The sequence below is a fragment of the Dama dama genome, chromosome 21 (assembly GCF_033118175.1).
Source record: "Dama dama isolate Ldn47 chromosome 21, ASM3311817v1, whole genome shotgun sequence".
Lineage (NCBI taxonomy): Eukaryota > Metazoa > Chordata > Mammalia > Artiodactyla > Cervidae > Dama > Dama dama.
Genome location: NC_083701.1, coordinates 50,723,151 through 50,736,219, shown reverse-complemented (window position 1 = coordinate 50,736,219; position 13,069 = coordinate 50,723,151). Strand labels below are relative to the sequence as shown.

The 13,069-nt window shown below is 34.6% G+C and overlaps 1 protein-coding gene across 3 annotated transcripts in view; it reads right to left on the bottom strand.

The window, feature by feature from the left end:
- The window catches only part of CSMD3 (CUB and Sushi multiple domains 3), a 1,326,016-nt gene that overhangs the window by 292,131 nt on the left and 1,020,816 nt on the right, over window positions 1-13,069 (bottom strand). For all 3 annotated transcript variants that reach the window (XM_061122845.1, XM_061122846.1, XM_061122847.1), the window contains 2 exons: window positions 10,509-10,700; window positions 1,764-1,902 (listed from right to left, as the gene is read on the bottom strand). In XM_061122845.1, coding sequence (XP_060978828.1) covers window positions 1,764-1,902; window positions 10,509-10,700 — 331 coding nt within the window. The remainder of the gene's footprint in view (window positions 1-1,763; window positions 1,903-10,508; window positions 10,701-13,069) is intronic.

The following is a 13,069-nucleotide window of genomic DNA, read 5'->3' as shown; positions in this document are numbered from 1 at the left end:
TCATGTGAGGAAACAAAGGCTCAAATAACATTATTATAAGATCATTTATTATAATATTACTCATTCAAATAATAACTTACCCAAGGTAACACAAATATTAGTAACAGAGCTGGGGCTTAAACTCAGCAATTTCTTTGCCACACAAGAAGTTGCATCCTCCACTATCTCAGTACTAAGCTAACCTTTCAACTGATGCTGATAAAACAACAAATGTAAATTTTGAATAGCTCATGTACAGTTCTATCAGGAGACAAGTTCTTCTGAGAAATTACATGAAGATTATCCATCAAATTCTTGACAGTTGACTTAATAAGAGCACCAGAAAGAATGGTACGTGGTGTATATATATATATATATATATGTATGTATATATATATATCTTCCCAAGCCTAACAATGGCGCTGCACAGATACTTCAAAGATGTTTTTGATGGTGCACATATGGGAGAAAACATTCCTCAAAATGCTGACCTTTTAATCTTTAAGTTTAGGAAACATAGAATCTTTTTTTTTAATTTTTTCTATTTGCTTTTATTAAAAAAAAATTTAATTGTATGTTAATTGCTTTAAGATGTTGTGTTAGTTTCTGTTGTGCAACAGTGTAAATCAGATATAAGTATACCTGTATCTCCTTCCTCTAGAGCCTCCCTCCCATCCCCTCATCCCACCCTTCTAGGTCATCCACCAAGCTGAGTTCCCTATGTTATACAACAGCTTTCTATTTACTTGTATATCCTGATCTTCTATCTTCATGTAAGATCTGTAAACTTAGAAATCATGCCTGCCTTGTTCAGAAACACTGTTGGCTCAGTTCAACCATTTTCTTTTTTCTTATACTGTTATTTATTTATTTATTTTTTAATTTATTTTTATTAGTTGGAGGCTAATTACTTTACAATATTGTAGTGGTTTTTGCCATACATTGACATGAATCAGCCATGGATTTACATGTGTTCCCCATCCCGATCCCCCCTCCCACCTCCCTCCCCATCCCATCCCTCTGGGTCTTCCCAGTGCCCCAGCCCTGAGCACTTGTCTCATGCATCGAACCTGGGCTGGTGATCTGTTTCACCCTTGATAGTATACTTGTTTCAGTGCTATTCTCTCAGAACATCCCACCCTTGCCTTCTCCCACAGAGTCCCAAAGTCTGTTCTGTCCATCTGTGTCTCTTTTTCTGTTTTGCATATAGGGTTATTGTTACCATCTTTTTAAATTCCACATATATGCGTTAGTATACTATATTGGTCTTTATCTTTCTGGCTTACTTCACTCTATATAATGGGCTCCAGTTTCATCCATCTCATTAGAACTGATTCAAATGAATTCTTTTTAATGGCTGAGTAATATAATGGCTGAGTAATATTCCATTGTGTATATGTACCATAGCTTCCTTATCCATTTGTCTGCTGATGGGCATCTAGGTTGCTTCCATCTTTTGAAGCAGTGATGGTAAGTTCATGGAGAGAGGAAAGGTTATGAGGAGATAATGTTTCATGAAAATCAGTAAACTATTCAACCTTTTACATGTTTCCTCTATACTGGAAACTGGTGAGAGATGCACACTCATCAGCCTGCAGAAATACATTGGAATCTATGCTGTTATATAGAGATTTTTAAATTGTTTATTGCAAAATATTAGTATTGAAATTGGTAAAAAAAAAAAAAAAGTAAAATGTCATATAAAAATAAATATTCCCTAGTGCAAATGCTAATGCAAAATAAACAAAACAATTTTTAAGATGTGGAAAGGTATAGGAACTCACCTGATAAATGCCAAGGAGATAACATAGTCTGCATTGACAGTGATGGTCCAGTCACAGTCCCTACTATGGGGATATGGATGAGGGAAGTTTGGTGAAAGAATAAATCCTGAAGATCCTGTTAAATTGCCTCCACAGGGTGCTTTAATTTAAAACAAACAAACAAAACCCCTTAAGTGATTAATAAAATTAATTATCTATCAGTATTTAGAAAACACATATCTAAAATTGTTTACAGGTTTTTGTACAAACTCGATTTTTTACAGTACTGGATGCTTAAATACTGCATGATCTTTCAAGAAAGACCATTAAAATACTAAATACATACAAAAGTGAATTTAGCTCCTTTATTGGATTTAAAAGACAAGAAAAAGTTACATTTATACTTCTCTTCCTTGCTATTATTATTTTGATTCTTTTAAAAGAAACACATTAAGAAGAGGAGTAAAAATGATTTCCTCATAATTACTAAGAAAAACTCTGAAGGTTACTGAGAAAAAAAGATAGAAATAAAACAAAGCAAAGCAAAATCTCTAATAATATGTGGGATAATAGAATATGAGGTATTTGGTTCATTTTCAAATGTTCCCTGATACCTTTATTTATGGAAGAAGAGGCTTTGATAATAGTTAACATGTGAAAATGGATAACTGAGAACCGACATAACTTTATAATAAAACACTCCTAAACTGAATGTTAGGACTTCTCTGGTAGCTTAGCTGGTAAAGAATCTGCCTGCAATGCAGGGGACCTGGGTTTGATCCCTGGGTCTGGAAGATCCCCTGGATGAGGACATAACAATCCATTCCAGTACCCTTGCCTGGAGAGTCTGGATGGACAGAGGAGCCTGACGGGCTAGAGTCCAGGGGTCGCAAAGAGTCAGACACGTCTGAGCGACTAAGCACAGCACAGCACATACTGAATGTTAGGATATTCTTAAATTCTAGTTGCCTGACTTGTTGATGAAAATGGACAGTTACTACAGTTATTATTATGGCCTGACAAAGGTTTCTGTAACACTTCAATGGAGGTTCAAATAATTGTCAGAGAAATTCAGAGAATAGATTCTTTAGGGGGTTATTTTTAGAGCCTGTTAAACACAGCTTGATGAGAAAATAATATATAAAGTTGGCAGCTTACGAAACTTAGAGCAATTGAGATATGGAGGGTCCTGGTGGTGGAGTGAGACAGTGTGGATGTAAACATACATGTGTGCACCTGAGAGACAGTGACTGAGATGGAGACTGGGATTCTCACGGTGTCATGATGTCTTGTGCACATATCATCATTCCTCTTGTATCTGAGCTTTGAAGTCACAGTTTTTCTCAGGTAAATTTTATCATTGAGTTGTAAGTTATACAGGATTCTTCTGACAGCACAAAACTGGTTTTCAAAGGAGAATTTTGGTTCTGGCAACATTTCAGATTTTTGTTCTTTGCCTGAGCCTAGATATGTAATATCATTATTAGGATTTGGTAATCTTTACCATCTAAATAATGGATGCCTGCTATCTCATTTCCCCATGACCTTCTGCAACCTTAGCCTCAGTGTCGCTGTAACAACAGATGACCTACTCGGCCTAGAGCATTTATTTGCTTAGACTTAATTTATTTACCCTATCACCTGTCTGTTTTTGTGATATCATATCAAATAATTAAACAGACTATCTCAACTTTCTCTAGATCTCCTTCTTCAGACTTTAATGCTCCCATGGTATTTTTCTCTACAATCAAGAGGGTAATGAGTTCCTCCTGTTAATCAGGATAACACCCTAAATTTGGTCACACAGTTTCTCTTTTTGAAAATTATATTCATTCATCTCCTTTATTCTCTGGCTTCTTCCTTGTTGCCCACAGGTACTCAAGTCTCTTTCATGCTAAAAATAAAACAAAGCTCCCTCTAACCTATTTCCTTTCACTTTTTTTTTTTTTCCAACTGAAAATGTTGAATTTTACCTAATGGTTAAGAAATCCCCTCATCCTTCTGTGTTTGGTTATATGGGATCACAGTTAATAACCCCTCTTTACCATCTAACTAGATAAGGTTCACTTATCCTAGATAAAACCTAAATAAGCCCCCGCAGTTTTCTGTGACAAAACCAGGCACAGACCTTGTAAACTCTCTTTCTTTGACTCAAATGATGAGTTGAATTGCTTGTACTCACAGATAAATCACAATAAACTGCATGCAAACAAACTCTGCTCAAGTTTCTCTCCTTTCTCTAGGTTCTTGAACTCTGATTCTGCCTCAGCTTTGAGCCGGCACACAACCTAAGGACAGGCTGGACCCAGAGAACAACATTCTGGGCCACCCTTTCAACTCACTTCCCCACACCTTGCTCTTGTTCACCTTGTGTACTTTTTTCCATAAGAGAAAAATCCCCTTTTCCTAATTCTTCAGATGCTTGAAGATGCTACTGTCACGTTTTCCTATCATAGTAGTCTGCCCCTGCCCCCATCCTGTAATAACCCTTTTTAGCTTTTAAATGATCACCACAATGAAATGAGTGAAATCTGTCTTATCATAGAGATACAAAATTAAAGAAAAAAATTAAAATTCTTGTGATGAGAACTTTTAAGATTTACTCTAACAATTGTTATATATTCATATAAGATACAGTTGTGTTTCATATCATATTGTACATTATATCACCAGTACTTATTAACTGGAGAGCTAAATATCTTGTACTTTTTAACCATCTTCATACAAGTAGCTTTCCCCAACTACCTGACTCTGGTAACCACAAATCTGATCACTTTTTCTATGAGTTTGTTTGTTTTTGAATTACGATGGACCTACAACATTCTGTTAGTTCTTGGTGTACAACATAGTGATTTGTTGTTGCTATACATTACAATGGTAAAATTCTACAATAATTCATTTTTAATAAAATCATCTCCTTAATTATTTTGAATTTATTTATTTTTATTTTACAACTAAGGCTTCTGAAAAAGTCTAATCTCATTCTCTTTCATCACACATGTACTATATATACCTACAGGCAGACTAACATAATTAGCAAAGAATGTCACATTGGAAAAAAAAAAATATATGGTTTCTTATTTCTCAAAGAAAAGCACCAAGTATCCTGAGAAAACAGGTCAGGCATAGATTTTTTTCATTTTAAATTATAGATAGACAATAATCTTTTAATTGCTTAGGGATTCTCAATGTCTTTATCCGTTCCTCCCCACTTCTCATTCTCTCTCCAGCCATTGCTATTTCTCTTAGACCTCTTGCCTCCAACACAAACCTTTCTTAGCTCACCCTCAGATGACTTTTGTACTGACAATAAAGATGCAATTTCTGCCTTTATCTTTCTCTTCATATCTGTAATCATCCTTAACTGTTGACTTTCACCTTAAATTCACTCTCCTTTTGGAATTTCACTTTTTTCTTTTGATGTCTTTGTACAGACCTCAGTTTTATTGGCAAGCACCTCTTTTACTTCATCTTATAATTTTGGTATTTTCCTGAATTACTTCCATAATCATCTCTAATTTATACTCTATTACATTCTTCCTGTTGACCATATCCAAATTGTTACTTTATCTTCCACTTACATACTGATAACTCCTTTTTCCTATCATCTCCAGCAGATTTCCCTGCTTAATTCTAAACCATATCCCCAAGTGCTTACTAATTATCTCTACCTGATAGCCTATGGGTACATCAAACACAGAATATCCAATATACCCAAACCTTAACTCAAATTTCTCCTATATTCCTAGATTGTTTGATCATGGGCTTCCCTGGTAGCTCAGATGGTAAAGTGTCTGCCTACAATGCGGGACAACCAGGTTCAATCCCTGGGTCGGGAAGATCCCCTGGAGAAGGAAATGGCAACCCACTCCAGTATTCTTGCCTGGAAAATCCCATGGCCTGAGGATCCTGGTAGGCTACAGACCATGGGGTCGCAAAGAGTCAGACACGACTGAGTGACTTCACTTCACTTCACTTCATTATCCATCCACACATAGATATTTTCACTCTATCTTTTCTTCTCTAATACCACATTTTTAGATCTGACTCTTAAATGCCTCCAGAATTAATGTTTTTTTTTTGGTTTGTTTATCATGCCTCTAGTATAATCTAGCATAGTCAGACATGACTAAGTGATTGAGGACACACACAGTATAATCTATTTCCGCCAATTCATCTTTCCAGTAAAAATACCTAATCATATTATGTGCTCAGTCTCTTCAGTTGTGTCTGAGTCTTTGCGACCCTATTGGCTATAGCCTGCCAGGATCCTCTATCCATGGGGTTTTCCAGGCAAGAATACTGGAGTGGGTTGCCATGCCCTCTTCCAGGGTATCTTCTCCACCAAGGGACTGAACCCGCATCTCCTGCACTGCAGATGGATTCTTTGCTGCTAAGCCACTGGGGAAGCCCAATCAGATTACACCCATGCATAAAAGTCTGCTGGTACTTCACATTGCCTAAAAGATAATGCCCCGACTCCGGTACAGCTTTCATGTCTTAACCCTTGCAACTTTTCCATTTGGATCAACTACCAATCTAGACACGTAATTTACACTCAAATAATTATTTAGTTGTTCCTTGTATTAACATGCCTTTATGCCTCCTATTTGTTTTTCCTGAAATGTCTGTTTCCCTTCTACATCTATGTAACTCTTTCTTATATCTCAAGATTCATCACTGCCTCCAGGGAGTTTCCAGTGGTTAAGAATCCTCCTGCCAATGCAGGAGACTCAAAAGATGTGGGTTCCATCCCTGGGTCGAGATCGCCTGGAGAAGGAAATGGCAATCCACTCCAGTATTCTTGCCTGGAAACTCCCATGAACAGAGGCATCTGGCCACTACAGTCTGTGGGGTCACAAAGAGTCAGAAATGACAGAGTGACTGAGCACAAACTAGGGAGTTTTCCTAGAAATTTTCAGCCTGGGCTCTATGGCAGCTCTCTCCAGAACCCCCTGATATCCATAGCAACTTTTGCCTATCTCTGTCACTTTCCTTACTGTATTTTATTTAAATATTCCTTTCAGGTGTCTGCTCATCTTTAATTCATAAGGTAAAAACTGTCTACATGTTATTTTCTATGTGAGATTTAGCATATACTACACATTCTACAAATGTTTGCTGAATTGTTACTGGCTCCTTGCATTCCTTATGAAGATTAATGATGACTAGATTGAATGACAACCTAATTTGTAGCTATATGCTTTGATAAAAATAATGGCATATTTTGTCTTTGGAATTTTTGAAATCAAATGTGAATTTTGAAAGTATTAGAAAAGTATGTCTAACAGAAAATGCATATATATATGAATTAAGGCAAGAATGTTTTTGTGTTTTCCTTCACGTTCTAAGGAAGTGGTATTATTAGTAATTTGGGGGGACTGTTGTAACAATTTTATTGGTTTGTTTCAGTTTTATTTTTCACAGGAAATAGTGATCTTTTATCATTAGCAATTTTATGCACATGACACATCTACATTTACATTTATAGTGTATATTCTTTATCACATAGGAGATAGGAAAATCCATTATACAAATTTTAGGTATCTTACTGAATATATTTTGTGATTATACTACTATTTGAGCATAAAGTCTTTTAAAATTATTTTGATTCAATTATTTAAACTACTTATTGAGGTTTTCCTGATAAATTTCATTGCTGCAGTAGATTCTGAAAATCTGTAAAAACCACTGAGACAAGCAGAGACATTATCTGACATTTGTATAAATCCCAAACAAATCAACAGTAAAGAAAATTATCTTTGCTTTAAATATAAAACTTTGCTATAAATAAAACTTTAAATAACATTTGGAAAATACATTTTTATTCTTATGTATCTAATCATAAAACACCAAAAATAAGATTCTCTTTAAATCAAATACATTAATGAATTAAAATTTTATTTAGGTTCCAGGGAATTCTGACATTAATGATTTGTTCTGAGTGTAGTTTCTGTGAGACAGTTACATGGGCCAATATTGATAATGATTTTACAATATTATTCATTTTTCTCCCCAATTCAGTTTTACTTGTGTCTACTGTCCTTTTCAGCAGCCCACCCACACTAATGCTTTTGTTATTTACCATCATATTGAGTGCTGCTACTTTCTCTCTGTCAAAGTAATGTCAAAGTAATCTTCACACTGTCAATTTTGTTGGAATGAATTCTATTAACTCTTAAAGATGACTGTCCTTTTGTTTGGTATTTGCTATAAGGCTGACTACTTCTACATGCAAGCAAAATGCTGTATGCTCCATGGTCTGACACATAGACTTATGAAGTTTCTAAAAAGTTGAGGGTTTAATCTTTGGCATAGTATTTCCAATCATGGACTCCTTTCTTAGCAGTTTCAGAGATCAAGCTTTCTGCAGCCTTAGCAATTTTTCAGACATTTTTTTTTTAGGTTATTTTCTTCAGAGCTCTAATGCATATCCTCTCCTCAAGTGATCTTTTCCTATAAAAAAATAATACACAGCACAAAAATCCTTTTAAAAAATTCCCCAAACTGCTCCATTTAAATAAAATTTAGTGTTCAACATGTTTTTCCTAAAATTATTACCTGCTGACTAAAGTCTTGTCTACAAATGGAATTTTACAACAGCCTATTTAGTCTTTTATGCTTCATATTTTTGTGTTTTCTAGAATTTCAGTGTAAAGCTGTTCAATATTTCAGAATTCTCAACATAACATTTGATATACTATAGCCTTTCTGATAATTCTAATAAATAGCACCCATTTAATAGGTGTAAAAATCACAATAACTCAAGAAGTTCCAAGTAAGTTTCTGAAGTTGTGTCATTTTCTCTTTACATAGATGCCCTTTACAAGAGGCTCAGTCAGATTCCAATTAATTGGAATGTAGCATTTTGGTTTAAGCATTTTTTAGGTAACCTGTGTAGTAAACAAATAAATGAAAATTTCACTGTTTCAGTCTTTCCTTTGAAAGCATTTTTTCCTTGTATTTTTTTGTCTGCATTTATGAGTGAAGTTATAATAAAATGCAAAGCAACATGTTTAATGATTTAGAATCTTTCAGTGATACATACATAGTGAGCAACATAGGTATAAATGGAAATAATAAACTGTAAAGGGAAATATGGCTAAAGCTGAACTGGCTCAAGGTATGCACTTATTTTGTGCTTTTTTTTCAGCCTCTTTAATAAGCTTTGTCATTATCATCTGCCCCATTTTCTACAGAAGTCTAGAAATACCTAGAAGTCATACCCTGGCTGGTTTGAGTCTTTAGATATGTTTCATTTTCCATATTAAATACTTTTTGTTAATTCCAGACTATAAAATGAAAAATATATGATATGAAAATTCAGACTATTTAGTTTTCACTTTATTAGAAGTAGGTTCATAAGAACAGAGAACTCTTCTATATTATTTTTATGCTAAATCGTCAATGCCTATAACAGTGTGTAGGACACACTAATGTATTTGAGTTTCCATCTCATGCATAAGAAATATAAAATGAATAAAATAAATCTGAATAATTGAGTGCTTAAGTACTAAACACTCTTTTCCTATTATCATGTGACTCTGTGAAATAATTAGTGAAAATGTATTTATGAGTTAGATATAAGTGAACAAAAATAAGTCTTTCTCTCCTAAATGTGCTAAATTTGCATGCTAGAAGAAATACAATGAACAAGAAATGGAATCTTCTCTCAAGTTGCTTACAGTGTACCAAAGGAAAGGATATGCATATAAATAAAGTTTTGAGTAGACAGGACAAACTTCGGTCAAAATGCATTATATTTTCTAGATGATACTAGAACCACAGGTTTGAGATTGAATTAGTTGAATATAAGAACTTTAATGATGAGATCTTTTTTTGTTAAGATTATATAGCATATTTTCTCACTATTTTTAATCCAAAGGTTTTTCTCACACTTGGTAAAGAAATAATGTGTGTCTTGATTTTCAAGAGTCTAATTTGGAGATTCAAGAACAGGGCATGGAAACAAAAGACAGAGAGTTGGAAGTATGAACCAAGTGGTTGCAAATCCTTAAATCGTCAAAATAAAAACTGATCTGGAATACATGGATTGAAGGAAAAATAAAAGCCCTAAAACTCAAATTCAAATTCTGATAAAACTTTCTTTCTTAGAAGAAATAACGATTAGAGAGGCAAGATCAATATGACCCATTTCAAATACAGCGTCTGAATCCATTTTGTAGATTTTAAAAGTACTGGATAACTACATTTGTTTGGCAGATGATATATACTTTGGCAGCCTCATACTTTGGTCACCTGATGCAAGGAGTCTACTCATTGGAAAAGATCCTGATTCTGGAAAGACTGAGGGCAGGAGGAGAAGAGGGTGACAGAGGATGAGATAGTTGGATGGCATCAATGACTCAATGGACATGAGTTTAAGCAAACTCCAGGAGATAGTGAAAGACAGGGAAGCCTGGTGTGCTGTAGTCCATGGGGTCACAAAGAGTTGGACACAACTTAGTGACTGAACAACAATGAACAACAACATAGCAGATAAGGCAAGATGAAGATTTTTCAAGAACTTTGATTCTAAACTTTTTTGGAAGAGTGTTAAAACCACTAAGAATATAATGAAATTATAGACCCACTCTCTCCTCAGGGGAAAAATAATAATGATTTACAATTTTGTGCATTTTTTGGAAGGTCATAGACCTCTGAGATCTAGAACGTATTCCAGAATAATGTTCTTAATAACACTGAAACCAGTTTTTAACCATCGTTTCACACTTACATAAAATTTTAATTGTTCTAAATTCATACCTATACAAACTGGTGGGCTGGGCTGCCAGAAGTATCGATTTTCTACCTGAATGCAGGTTATTCTTTCCTCTCCTTGAAGTTCATATCCTGGGTCACACTGAAAAACCACAGTGTCTCCAGGTTCTCGTCCATCCCCATTTCGAGTTCCATTCATAGGAACCCCTGGGTCACGACACGCAGTGGCAACAGAACCTGTGAACAACAGAAACAAACTTTTAGTTTTGATGCCAACCAAAATCAATTTCAAAGTTCCAGACCTCATATTTGAGAGGCTTCTACATGTCTACATGCTTTAAAAAAAAATAACTTAAGAATGCCTGGGTCGTAATTCCCTGTGCTATACAAATATATCCTTGTTGCTTTTTAAATGAGGTATAATTCACTGATGGCTCAGCAGATGAAGAATCCGTCTGCAATGGTGGAGATGTGAGTTCAATCCTTGGGTCAGTAAGATCCTTTGGAGGAGCAAAAGGCTACCCACTCCACTATTCTTGCCTGGAAAATCCCATGGGCAGAAGAGCCTGTTGGGCTACAGCTCATAGGGTCGCAAAGAATTGGACATGATTGAGCATGCACATATATTGCATATATAATATATAAAAATTATCTATGCTGTACATCTGAAATTAATATAACATTGTAAATCAACAATACCTCAATTTGATAAAAAATATTGCTAATTTTTAAATACCTGCATAATAAATACTTTAAAATTTTTTTTTCATAAATAATTCATTTGTTAACTTGCTTCAAGCAGTAACATGACATTTTAGTAGCTAAATAATAAATCTACTCAAAATTCATTATTCTGATGCTCTGTGAGAGACATTGTGAAGAGGATGAAGAGACAGCTGCAAATTAGAAGAATATATTTGCTTGGCCTATATATCACAAAGTACTAGTATCTAGAACATATGAAGAACTCTTAGAACTGGGGAAAAAAAAGAAGAAAAAATCAAATTACGAAATGGGCAAAAAACATTTCAATAAAGGGGATACGAGATGGCACATGAAAAGATGTTCAGCATCCTTAACCATTAAAGAAATGCAAATTAAAACCACAATGAGATACCTATCAAATTAGCTAAAATTTAAAAAAAAAATATGGTAACGCCAAATGCTGGGAAGATTCTTAAAAAAAAAAAGAAAGAAAATGAATTACACATACACTTTTGGTAGAAATGTAAAATTGTACAGCCACTCTGGAAAGACGACACTTTCTTGAAAAAATAAATATATGCTTACCATGACCCAGTAAGTGTACTCTTGCATATTTATTCCAGTGAAATGACAACTTGTGTTCACATAAAAATTTGAACATGGATGTTCACAGGAGTTTTCTTTGTCAGAACTAAAGACTAAGAGGACTTTACTGGTGGCTGAGACGGTAAAGCGTCTGTCTACAATGCTTGAGACCTGGGTTTCGATCCTTGGGTCGGGAAGATTCCCTGGAGAAGGAAATGGCAACCCACTCCAGTACTCATGCCTAAAAAATTCCATGGACAGAGAAGCCTGGTGTCCATGGGGTTGCAAAAAGTCAGACACTGACTGAGTGACTTCACTTCTTCTTCAAAGACTAAGAACAAACCTAATGTCCTTCAACAGGTGAACCATTAAACTAAATTCATACCATGGAATATTGCTCAGCAATAAAAAAGGAATGCTGATACATAGAACATCTTAGGTGTATCTGAAAGCAAGTATGATGAGTAAAAAAATACAATAGCCTCTACTTAGGTAACATTCTTGAAGTGACAGAATTACAAAGCAGGAAAACAGATTACTAGTTACCAAACATTGTAGGGGGAGGAGATGGAAGGAGATGACTATGACTATAAAACACTCAAAAGAGGGATCTTTGTGATGGAATTGCATTGTGGTTTGCCTCTGGTGGTGGTGATCAAATCTACACAGAACTATATAAACAAAATAAACATACACCCACAAAGGAGCATATGTAAAATTAATGAAATCTGAATAAGGTTTGTGGATTGTATCAATGTCAATTTTCTGGTTGTGATATTGTGCTATAGTTATACAAGAAAGTGCCATTGGAGGGAATTGGGTAAAGGATATACAGGATCTCTATTATTTCTGACAACTGTATAGAAATCTAAAATTATCTAAATTTTAGTTTAAAAAATTATTAGAGGAGAGTGGTATGGTACTACAGGAAAACAACTGTTCTTTTATTAATATATACAATATATGGCACATTTAATAATATAATTAACTACATCATACAGGTTAATGGAATAGGAACAGCTTAATTATTTTGAATTACTACAAAGCAGATTTACTCTAAAGCACATGATAATTAAGTATCAAGACAAAGAATTAACTTTTTCATTTAAGCTATTATTAAACTATATTCATAAATGTAGGTTCAGTACTTGTATACATTATTTTTTAAACTGCATATTAAAGTACAAAAATTGCTGGATTTCAGACACATAACTAGTATTCATTCATTTATTCACTAACTTAATATATTCCAGGCATTGTGTTGGGTGCTAGGAATACAAAGGGGAAATAAGCAGACACAAAACTGAACAGACTTT